The sequence below is a fragment of the Colossoma macropomum genome, unplaced genomic scaffold (genome assembly GCF_904425465.1).
Source record: "Colossoma macropomum unplaced genomic scaffold, Colossoma_macropomum, whole genome shotgun sequence".
NCBI lineage: Eukaryota > Metazoa > Chordata > Actinopteri > Characiformes > Serrasalmidae > Colossoma > Colossoma macropomum.
Window position 1 is genome coordinate 37,860,475 of NW_023494787.1, and position 12,602 is coordinate 37,873,076.

Here is a 12,602-nt window from a genome sequence, read left to right on the forward strand (position 1 = left end):
AAGCAAAGCAGCCAAGATTGAAGATGCACCACAATTGCATTTTTCTCCTTATAATGACTCCTTTTTGCCGTCATAAAGGAAAAAATAATGAAATAACTTCTAATAAATTCATAATTGATTTTATTTCCAATTCTGACTCAAACTGCTATTCTTACTCTGATCTCTCTGGTTTCATCTCTTGGTTCAGGTGTCTTGCCGGCTGCTGAAAACAAAGGATCAAAGACAGAACAGATGCACCTTTCTCTGAGAGATTAACCTAGATCATAAAGGATTAAACAGAAACGGCAGTGCTGCTTGAGACATGGAATGAGTAAGAAACAGGAAAAATCTTAATCACCCCAGGAAACTAATCTCTCAAAGAACACAAAGGAGAAGGAGAAAGTACAGAAGGAGAAGATCAGACAAATGAATGATTGTGTAATGGCATAATTGTCCAGGACCTTCTTCACAGTGACATAAGCATGAGTGAGAAGTGACACCTTGCGTTATGGTCTCCTGGACGTTCTTCTTAATGATGAATGTTGAGGATCCATTAAACATGAGCTGATGGTTAAGTGACTCGATTAGAAGAGTCTCAGTCTGTGGACATTAATGCCATTGCTTCTGAGATCAATCAGCACTTCGGCAGCACTTATGGACGGCGTGGTGATGTGCATCGTCCAGCCGGAAACAAACTGAAGCCTGTTGCCATCTCAGCACATCTGTCTCTTCTCTTGTCCTCTCTCTCTTAATCCACAGCTCTTGTTCCACAGCTTTGCTGACCTTTGCTACTCAGCTTGTTTACTTCTTCAGCTCCTCTGTTTATTCCTCCACTGTTTATACCACTCCTCCTCTTGATATTAAACCTCCTTCAATCCGGTCCTGAGAGCACTCTAAATCCGCCTGTGCACGACCCACATGAACAGGCTCCGCCCGCATCACTCAGTGCATCTCACACCACTGTGTCTTCCTCTCTAGTTCCCTTTGCTTTGCTCTCTCTTCTCTGAAAGCCTGTAAAAGCTTGTACAATGTTTCTTCTCAGGACTGACCACATCCCTTCTGCTCTTTATACCCACCAGTAGAAAAAACAGCTGGCCTTTGTTCTTTCTGTCTCCCTCTTCCTTTCCCATTCCGTCATGTTAGAGCACATGTCCAGGCGTAATCGTTCCCTGCTGTCCCTCTCTCTAACCTCTCTGGCCCTCACTCTCTCCGTGCTGGCCTTCTGCACCTCTTACTGGTGTGAAGGAACCCACAAAGTGGTGAAACCTCTCTGCCTGTCTCCTGTAAAGATGAAGAACTGTGGCCAGAACAACAGCCAGCCCTATACTACTGGTAAGAACGAGTCTTACACAAATACACTCTGAAAAACCAAAGGTTCCTCAATGGTTCTTGGCTTGTACATATGGTTCCAAAAACCTATCATTGGTATATGACCTTTATATTAAGTGGAGGTTTTTTGAACTTAAAAATCTCATCTCATTTACAAAACTCAGTGACAAACTGTGACTGTTAGAGATACACACTTGTATGGTTCTTCAAGGGCTCTTTAGTAAAGGCAATGGCTCTATTAAGAACTATGAGTTCTACATAGCAACATTTCATGCTTAAATATTTCTTTGCATGTTGAAATGGTTCTTTAGATTGATGGACATTGTGTTGTATATGTTTTTTTAAAAATGGATCTATATAGCACCAAAAAGGGTTCTGCTATTGTTACGATGTCAAGCTTGAACCCATTTTGGTGCTGTATAGAACCATTTTCAAAACTTTCAATGAAAAACCTTATACAACACATTCATAGAACCGTTGCCTTTGCTAAAGAACCCTTGATGAACCATCTTTTTTGAGTGTGAGGCCTTCAGTTGAAGCCATACATGTCAAAGCTCAGTCAAATCTTAAAGGAAAAACCAACCTCTATGATAATGCTCATTTCTGCTTGCATTCCTATGGGATTCTCTTAGTTAAGTGATGCTAAGCTAAAGGTGATTCTTGGCTACTCTAGATTCAACACAGACATTTGAAGCTTGTAAAAGACATTGCATGTTCTACTTGAAGCTTGTGATGTACATATCAGCATATATTTTATCTTGTAGCAGTTTCACAATGACTCAAGAGAGAGCTCTGTTATAGAGCTGTTCATTAGGCTGCTGCTTGTCTTTGAAGTATATTTTAAAAAGAAACCTTTGATAGAAGAAGGTAAAAACACTCTCTCAATAAGTTGAGGTGGTAGTATCTAGGAGTGCCCTATGTGCTCTGTTTGTGCAGGGGCTAGGAATGTGAGTTGGGGGCCCTTGGTCCATTGGGAGAGGGCCTCTCACTTTCTCCCTTCTTCTCTTAGGTCCAAATAGATGAGATCATTTTAAAAAGAACCATATGCTCTGTCTCCTGTTTCAACAACAAGAACCATATATATATGCTGTTGGTCAGTCTGTTCGGGAGGGGACATTTAGAATTGGCACAGATCCTCTCTCAGGTACTCTATAGTGCTTGATATGATACTGTTTTACTATGTAATAAACCTTTTTACTGGCAACTCAGTATCGGCGGAGTTTTTCTTCACAACATCTAAACACCATCGCCACTAAATAAACAACATCTTCACAATCAGTAACATATCTAGGGCTTCCAGGAGGCCTAAAGTGACATTGTTCCTCTCAAAGTTGATCCCACCTGTTGGAAATCAAAATGTGATTGGTTGATTCCATTGCCAGTTTGTGATTATGCTGATGATAAATGTAACACGTTAGCCCTTCTCTTCAGATCTTGAAGTGTTAACCCATAGCAAAGCTTGGTTAGCTATATCTACCTAGATAACACTGAGTAAAACAAGTCCTGATTGGCCAATTTCCCACTATGTTTTGGAAGAATTTAACCCTTTTGTTTCCATCTAAAACAAGGAAACAAGAATAGTACTGTCAGAGTTGCAGGTTTGTTCAGTTTAAATACAAGCATAAAAAATAACTAGAAATTGCAGTCATGCATGTTTTAGCTCCCAGAAATCATTAGGCTTTCTCTGAAGGCCTAGAAGGCCCTGAGTGTTCCTCTCTGTCAAAAATAGTTCTTTCAAGAGCCATTTTTATCATTACGATCTTATTTAATGCCTCAGGTTTAAATAGATCATGACATAGTCCTTGTAAATGTCTATGGTCTGAATATTTCATAGTTTTTTGATAAAACCTTCTTTGAATACATGTCTATAAGAATCTGTGAACATATTCATAACATGTTATAATGCATCCATAAAGCATCATGAACACAGCTATATATGTGTGTATATATATATATATACATACATATATATATATATATATACATGCATATATATATTTTTTTTCCATTATGATGTGTTGTTGGGAGTGGGCTTTGCAAAAATATCAGTGCATAATGTTGTATCTAATGGTCTTCGGTCTTTAGCGTTAGCATAGTTGTTGGCAGTTTTTTTACAATGATATGAACTTGGTTGGATGTTTTAATAAAAATATTAATGAAAATATGTTGGCAAGAGAAAAATAAAGAAAAATCTCAAAGAGTGTAACAAGTACAAGGCCCAATCTTGGTCCTGGAGATCTACCACCTTGCTGAGTTTAGGGTTCTATATAGCACTAAAAAGGGTTCTTCTATTGTAACAAGCCTTTTGTAAGAACGCTTTTTGGTACTATATATGAAAGCTTTTCAAAAAGATTCTATAGAAGACCATCGGCAGCACATTCTCCATCAATCTGAAGAACTATTTTATGATGCAAAGAACCCTTTAATTATGTAAAGGGTTCTTTGAGTGATCATGGTTCTATAAAGAACCCTTGAAGAACCATCTTTTTAAAAAGTGTATTAATGCTGAGTAAAATTTATATTGGCTTCTATATATTGTGAAGGTTTTTTGTATGTAGGTTTTTACATGTGAAATATGTTCATACTGACATTCATCCAATTTTTCTTGTCCACCTCAAACCTTCCCACAGAAAGTCCCACACCAGACCCCAAAAGGTCTGAATCCAATGTAACATTATCCCCAAAGCAGAAGGAGGAACAAGCCCTGATAAGAGCAAAGAAACTGGCCAATGCAGTTCACTATATCTGGGAAACAGGAGAGGACAAATACATGCTTCGATACTTTCACACCGGTTTCTGGCTGTCGTGTGAGAAACACAATGAGGGTGAAGAAGGTAAGAGCTTTACATTGACTCAGATGTGGGAAATTTTTTGTGGTTAAACAAGGCCAAGATAGAGCTTTTCATTCAAAATTTAAAGCATTGTGACAGTCACAAACCTAACACTGTACATGCCTCAAGAAATATCTTTCCTTCAGAGAAGGAAGTATGGTGGTGGTAGTGTTGTGCTGTGGAGATCTTTTTCATCAGCATGATCGGGGCATCTTGATAAGAAAAGAGGAAAATACAGAGTAAATGTTGGAAAGTGCTGTAAGAGAAATTTTCAACAGTATAGTGATACCATGCAAACACACAGTCAAAAAACAACTGTGGCTCATAAAACAAAAATGTCCTGAATTGGCCCAGTCAAAGTACTGACCTCAAACCGACTCAGAGTCTGTGGCATGATTTAAAAAAACTGCTGTCATCCAGCAACATCCAAGGAGCCTGGTGCAAATCTGGCGAGATTAATTGGAAAAGAATCTGTAGACAAATAGGCCTAACTTTTGTTCTTAAAAGTTCATTTTAAGTACTGAATTAAAGTGATTCAACAACCAGCACTAGCACCACATGTTTATCTTAGTGAGCAGATTTATTTTAACCAAAAACGTATTTTCAAAAGCTTTTACCTGCTTTGTTAATAACAGTCACTGATATTGACCATTTTTTAATTATTTACAAAATAATTTCACTAATCACATGTGAGTCTGAATTTGACATATCAAACCAGGTCTCAGGTCCCGCCAGATGGTCCACATTTTAGCTCCATCCTTTTGTAATGTGAGTTGGGTTGGAGCAAAAATGTGGACCCTCTATAGAGGCCCTGAAGAAAAGTTTGAAGACCCGTGGAATGTGAAAATCAAGTGGGTCTGATTAGAGCTGCAGTAAACTCTGCACAGTATTTCATCAGTGGTCACAGGAAACTGTTGGCTGGATATTTTTGGTTGGTGGACTATTCTCAAAACTCCAGCAGCACTGCTGTGTTTGATCCACTTGTAGCAGCACAACACACACTAACACACCACCACCATGTTAGTGTCACTGCAGTACTGACAATGATCCACCACCCAAATAATACCTGCTCTGTGGTGGTCCTGTGGGGGTCTTGACAATTAAAGAACAGGGTAAAAGGGGGCTAACAAAGTATGCAGAGAAACAGGTGGACTACAGTCTGTAACTGTAATTGTAATTGTAAATTGTAAAAATGCAATATATATATTCTTTATTTTCCAATGAGAATTTTTTAGATTACTTATATACTTGCTATGAAGGGCTGACCTTAAACTGCAGCACTTTTAACGTTGCCTCAAGTTAAAGTGGTTATTTCCTCAGGTAATATACTGCTGCCATGATCTCCTGGCAGGGCTTGGTTGGACATGCACTGAATTTCCATTACTTGCAAACAAACATAATGTAGTGTTAAATGTTTAAATAACCGCTTTAACCATGTATCAATGTTATAAATGCATTGCCTAACAAGCGACCTAAATCCTAAACCTAATGAAGAACCTTAACTTCATCTTTTTAATACAACTTTGGCATCAGTGTATGCATGAGAGCTTAGTGGAAGACTGAGCCAGAAACCAGGTGGTTACAAGGCACATCTGTTTACAACTCACTGGCATTTGGTCTTCTCTTCTTCTTGTTACACCATTGAGACTTATGGCCGATAACCTCTTCCAAAGCGTATTCTAACTTTTGGTGGTTTCATCCAAAACTGGTATTAAACGTTGACAAGAACCCATTAATAAACGTTCTAAAAATGTTTTGAAAGCTGGTCATTGGGAGCTTGAAATTTACACCAGAGAGTGACTTTCATTCCTTTGTTCCAGGAGAAAAATGCCGAAGTTTCATCGAATTGACTCCTGGAGAAACACAAGGTAAACATATCTTCCAGATGTATGAATTTTACAGGGCAAATATAAAGGTATATGATTTCTTAGAACTATAATTACTTTATAATGATAAGACTGTATATCAAGTTTGGTAACAAGCTGGAACACCTTACATTCCTGCTTTCTTTTTGGCCATCTGTAGGGGTTCTTTGGCTGTCTGTGGTCTCAGAGTTCATGTACATTACTCTGCTGGCCATGGGATTCCTCATGATGTTGGTGGAGATGCTGTTATTGTGTTTAAATAAGGAGATGTACTCACTCAAGATCAATGCCTTTGCTGCCATTTGCACCGTTCTGTCTGGTGAGCTGACTCGTTTCAATGCCTTAGTCACAGTGACTAAGCTTTAAACTGGTGTTTAATGCTTCACTCTTTAAATGAAGGTTTCTGAATGGTTCTTGTCTTGAAAATATGGTTCTAGAAAAGACCTCAAATTGGTAATTTATATATTTTGTGGAAGTTCTTCACACTATCAGGTCTCATTTACAAATAGTTCTATAAAGAGCCATGCACTGAAAAGTTCTTTAAGGAACCAAATGTGGTTCTACTATGGCATCACACAAAGAGCCATTTTTGAGACTTTTACTTTTAAGAGTGTTGATTTGGGAGGATTGGCTGGGCACATAAAGATTTGGAGCTCAGCCCAGTGCAATGTAGAATTGTTTTGAGAGATCATCCTTCCAGAATTTTTTTGTAAATCAATCTGTGTGCAGTTGCTCCTTTTTATTTAATGTTTATCTGTATACTCAAAAAAAAAAAAAGAATGAAATCACTCTGTTTTTGGGTTTAATCAGTTTTCTCTCATTGATATTACTTGAAAGGGGAATTCCACCAATTTTTCAAAACCTCTGCATAGCTCAGTCATTGGGGTGTTAACAAACACATTCAGAGTGGTTTGGTGTGTAATGCTTCATTGATTTCTTCACAGTGGTGGTGATAGGAACTAGGGATGGCAAAGTTTTCAGCACAAATATAGCCATTTTATGTATTATCCAAAACCACCAGTGAACCTGCACAAGTCTTCTGAGTGTTTTTATGTAACAATGATGGTAAATCTGGAAAAAATCTATTTTATTTGAGACTGTTTTGCCTCATAATGCCCTTCATGTATCTTTCTGCCATGAGTGTATTAAAAATGTTTTAAGCAAAAAGATTGTCGCAAAAATATCGTAAAACGATGTGTCAGATATCAGGCGGCGTATCCCTGACAATTTCAGATAATAACTGTGTGTAAGGCAACTTTTAGACGTCTGGTTCCTTTCACCACCACTATGAACGATTCTCACTCTGTACGTTTCTCTAGAATGAAGCATTTCACACTAAACCACTCTGAATGACTGTTTACATCGGAACTATGTAATAATGCAGAGGTTTTGTAAAAATCTGTAAAAGTCACCTCTAACAAATGTATGTAAGTCACTAAAACTGAATTAGTTGTGTTGTTTCAATGAAATTAAGTGAGTTCTCAGATTTACGATAAATGTTAGTTTGGTCAATGGAATCTTTTTGAGTAAAACATCATCTTTCCCTTTGGCTCCTGGCATCACCTATTTGTATAGTGTTTTAATTGTTTTACCCCCCCCATGTGTTGTCTTTCCCCCCAATCTACCTTCCATTGTCTTTTTCCGAGCATCTTAACAGCTACTTAACACACTTAATTACACTGTAGTAGATTTGCCTTTTTTTACAGAAACCTCAGGCACTCATGCATTTAATCCTTTGCACTCTAATCGCGTGCACTTGTCCTTCTCGCACACACTCTCTCTCTCCCTATCTGTCTCTCTCTCTCTCTCTCTCTCTCTCTTGCTCTCTCTCTCTCTCTTTTGAGGTGTGAGTAAAGGTTCGGGGCTGGTTAAAAAATATTTGGGGCTACAGCCCTGGAAGCCGAGGCCAGGCGATGCCCCTGCTGTTGATTCATCAGTCAGTAACATATGTTGGGGGCAGATGAAGTCAAGTGAAATTCATAAAGAAATCTCACTTTTTTTAAATTCACGAAGAAATTGAATGTTATTGTATTCCATGTTTTAAATTTAAAGTGCTTCTCCTTCTTTCAGGAATGATGGGAATGGTAGCACATATGATGTACACTACAGTGTTTCAACTGACCGTCAGCATAGGACCTAAAGACTGGAGACCGCAGACCTGGGACTATGGCTGGTCATTTGCGTAAGACAAGTTTAGATGTTTTGTCTCCCTCTCTTTTTAACACAGTTTTAAGGACTCATAGTAGTTGCAAGGCAATGCATCAGCTTAGTAGTGGTAAAAAATTATGATTTGTTTAAAACCACACTGTGACTCTTTATATAAAATATGATATGTACATATATATGTATATATATATATATATATATATATGTATATGTTTGGGGACTGAAGACACCGATTAATCCAGCTTTGAAAGCATAATTCTTTTGCCATTCGTCTATTAAACAAATTTTAGTGCTGTGCCGTCTGAGGTATCGAAGGTCACAGGCATTCAGTGTTTTTCAGCCTTTCCCTTTATGCACAAACGCACAAAGATTTTCTCGGATTCACTGACTCTTTTGACAACATTGTGCACTGTAGAGGGTGAAACACATACAATCCTTGCAAACTCTCATTTGAGAACTTTGGTCTTAAAATGTTGCATTTTTTGCTGATGCATTTTTTGGTAAAGTGCCGAACCTTGACCCCTCCTTGCTTATAAAGGACTTTCCTGGATGCTTTTTTTATACTAGAGCATGATTGCATCACCTCTTTTAAAATGTTTTCTGGACATTTAACATCTTAAATTGCTCCTCTCACATTTTTGGAAGGTGTTGCAGGTATCAATTTCAGAATGTGCGTATATTTACAAAAAAAAACAATGAAGTTGATAAGATTAAAGCGGATTTACATTCTGTTTTTTTCATTTTCATTCCACATACTGTCCCAACGGTAACACTGCTTGTTGTTAGCAGGCTCTGCACAATACATATTATTATGAAGCACGCCACTGGGCATTGCTCTTTACTGAAAATGACCTGTGATGCATGTGAGAAAGTGTAATGTGCAATGCCTCAAAGTCATTTCTGTGATTATTGTGATTATTTGTGATTTTCATGCTAAAACGAAATCTCCATTTGCTCCTAGCATGGCCTGGATTTCTTTCAGCTGCTGCATGGCGGCTGCTGTCTTCACCCTCAACTCTTACACCAAGACATTGATCGAGATGAAGCACCGCGCCCGCATTCGCCTGGAAGAGGCCCGCGCTGCCACCCATGCGCCCCCTTATGACGAAGTCATCACAGCCCGTCCTGGCGGCAGCGTTTACTCTGTAAACCGGCTTCTTCAGCAGTGCCAGAAGGGCACACTGATTGACGCCGCATGGCCCTCCAGGGAGGAAGGGCAAGCTGGGGTGATGGTGGAGGGAATGAACCCCCATGGACTAGTGCTGGTGGGAGGCTGCGGAACACAGGGCTGTGAGGACTGTGAGAGAGAGATGGACGAGATAGAGGACGCTCTGGAGAGAGATGAGAAGGAGGGGGATGATGAAATATGCTGAGAGATGGAGGAGAAAACACTGAGCTGAAAGACTGTGAGGGGAAGACTAATTATAAAGCCGTTGAGGAGCTGTTGAGGAGTGGTCACCGACCCTCCTCCTGGAGACCTACTTTCCTGCACAGTCTAGTTCTGAGGTCGGCAACCCAAATGTTAAGAAGAGTCATTTTGTCCTTTCAACAAAAATCAAACCACCTTGATTTTACGTCCATTTTACCATCTTGGCTGTAAGTATGTCTCACTATGTGCTAGTAAAGGCTAAACAATATAATATAAATGAAAACACAGACTTACTTTGCTCTGCTTTAAGCTTTAGCTCAGATATAACCAATTTTCTCCAGCAGGAAACTTTTCCACAAAAGTAGAATAGTTTCTTGTAAAATGTCTCTCAACGTTCAACTTTTTACGAGGCTGAAGTCAGCTTCTCATTCGCCAGCTTCTTGTCTGTATCTTCCCGTTCCACCTTAAATGGTGCCTGAGGTGCTAGAATGTAACTGCCGCACCATTTAAGGTGGAACGGAAAATTTGAATGAAAAACTGGCAAATGAGAAGGTAACTACAGCTTAGTGACGTTTTTAGTGTTTCTCTTTGCTGATTAAACATATCAGAAAACCAGCTGGAGAGCTTACAAATGCAGATAAATCCATTCGTCTCCAAGTTATCGCCGTTTGTCTTAAATCTTTCTCTTCGCATTTTCGTAGCTAGGCAAGATTGTCGGCACTACTGCATTGCTATCTGACCTGCAGTCTGCACACCAATCTTCAGGGTCAAAAGTTGGTGAATTAGCAGTTATAGGCTACATTCACTCCAGCGTTTAAGACCGTTTATTGTTAAAACAGTGCTATAAAGATCAGCAGAGCTTTATTTTACTGCGAAGGAGGATTATTTTATTTTACCTAAAAATCTAATTTTGCTGTGAAGCCGCAACAGGGTAGTAAAAGAGCCACAAGCTGCTGACCCCTGGTCTAGTTCCTGCGTTTAACATGCTGCCCCCACTTACCTAACACTAATGCATCTGATCCAACCAATGAAGAACTTCCGAAGAATGCCTTTAGCAGGTGTGGCAGATTGTGGTTGGAACTAGACTCTGCAGGAAAGTACATCTCCAGGACTAGTGTTGGTGACCACTGCCACAGACTAATAAGGAGAGGTGGAATGGAACAAATTCTGATTTATGAAACTAATTATATTAGATATGAAAAATCAGTATGCTGTTCAATGAAACTGAACTGAATGAACTGAAATATAAGTGACCCCAAAATTGAGTCAAGATTCAGGATCCTCTGTTTCCTCACAGTGGTGGTGCTATGATTCAACACAGCTCTGTATGTGTATAAATCCACAATAAACAATAAAGGTAAGCGCTAGACAATAAACAAGACAATGCAGAACAATGCAAGATAATGCTAGAAACACCACGTATGTAATGAGTGATTTTGTTGGAAAGATTGTTGAGGTGAAAAATGACTGTCTGAGTTGTGTACTTGGGTGGAGGATAACTGAATGGTTCTGAATGTTAAGTATTCCTCCTAAATAAAACAAAATCCTAGACCCAGCCCGGATTATAGACCAAGCCTCTGCTGATTTTGTTCACCTCCAAAGTGCAAAGTGTATTTAACTGTGCTCCTGCTCATTTTGTTTTGTAAGCCTTACTAAGAACATTGTTTGAGTGGTAGCCCACATAGAAGAACTGCATAAAGGAGTCAATTTATTATTCTGTTTTAGGAGGCATTGGCTATACTACAATCACTATTCAAAATATTAATAAAAATAGTGGTGTTAAATTGAATTATGACTGTTCTTGGTACCAAAAAACACATAAACCTGTGGGCACCAGGGAAAAAAAAAACAAAAAAACAAGAAAAATGCAAAAAAGAAATGGTTTAATTTAGTCTCTGCACTTGCAAGTAGAATTTAGCACAGCAAGATTTAAGCTCTAGCCAATGTCGTCTGAATTCACTTAGCCCATGGATGGACAATTATGGTCCTGGAGGTCTGCAGTTTGGCAGTTTTCATGCTCATACATACCTGATTCAACTTATCATTTAATTAGCAGGTGGGTATTTCACAAAGCAGGATATCTCAGTAAGCTCTTCTCCTATTGGACAGGCTGTTTTTTTAGCCTATGCTATCAGGCTAATCGTGAAATCCTGCATTGTGAAACAGACCCCCATTCCCAGTTTAGTGAGGAAATCACCAAACTATGCTGGACTGCAGCCCTCCAGTACCACTGTGGCCCATTCCTTATATAGCCACTGCTGTGGAAGCGGACCTCCTTCTTGAGGGATGTCTTTTTCATAGTAAACAACCACAAAGGTTGTGTTCAAAGCTCAATAGCTGTGAACAAAGACGTTGGCTCTTAGTTGAATGAGTCTGGCATACCTCTGAAAGACCAACTTCAAATTCATTCATTTTAATAGCCATTTAAAGCAAGCAAAGTATACTTATCCTACTTACTTAAAAAGGTGTTTCTTCAAGGGTTCTTTAGCAAAGAAGATGGTTCTATATGGATCCATGAACACTGAACAAATCCTTTTCATGATTAATGGGTTCGTTGCATTGTGAATGCATTCTTCAAATTGATGTTGTAACTGGTTCTATATAGCACCAAAAAGGGTTCTTCTACTGTTACAAGCTTGACATCGTCAATAGAACAACCTTTTTTGGTGCTATATAGAACACTTTTCGATCTGAAGAACGCTTTTGCGATGCAAAGAACCTCACAGTCCAAACTTCAGAGCGACATCTGACTGATACTTATCTGACAAACTTAATACGCCCAGTTACCATTCACCACACGTCCTTGTGGAACTCAAGGCATCTGGTCAGTGATTCTCAACAAGGACTTAAGTATTTGTTAATAATGACCATTTTACGTTGTTGTTTACAACAAAAAGCCACATTACCCAAAAAAGAAATATCCTGAACTATATTGGTATTGATAGGTATTTCAGCTACTACCTTAACGCAAGATGTTGGATGAGGAAATGAGTCTTGACACACAGCAGCTAGTGGGATTAAGCTGTACTGTAAGCTTACTGATGAGCTGGGGGATAGTGGTAT

General features: G+C 39.0%; 1 protein-coding gene across 1 annotated transcript; it reads left to right on the plus strand.

Annotated features, from left to right (window-relative positions):
* Window positions 1–1,115: 1,115 nt before the first annotated feature.
* On the plus strand, window positions 1,116–9,543 carry si:ch211-232m10.6 (uncharacterized protein LOC572203 homolog). The gene is made up of 6 exons (XM_036565717.1): window positions 1,116–1,311; window positions 3,939–4,142; window positions 5,963–6,007; window positions 6,165–6,323; window positions 8,075–8,186; window positions 9,132–9,543. The coding sequence occupies exons 1-6, from the start codon at window positions 1,116–1,118 to the stop codon at window positions 9,541–9,543; spliced, it is 1,128 nt and encodes a 375-aa protein (XP_036421610.1).
* Window positions 9,544–12,602: the final 3,059 nt, after the last annotated feature.

Excerpts from the sequence above, each read along its gene's own strand:
- si:ch211-232m10.6 (XM_036565717.1), top strand. The coding sequence starts at position 1,116 with ATGTTAGAGCACATGTCCAGGCGTAATCGTTCCCTGCTGTCCCTCTCT. Across the intron at positions 1,312-3,938 it reads CAGCCAGCCCTATACTACTG|AAAGTCCCACACCAGACCCC; the intron begins GTAAGAACGAGT and ends ACCTTCCCACAG. Across the intron at positions 8,187-9,131 it reads GACTATGGCTGGTCATTTGC|CATGGCCTGGATTTCTTTCA; the intron begins GTAAGACAAGTT and ends ATTTGCTCCTAG.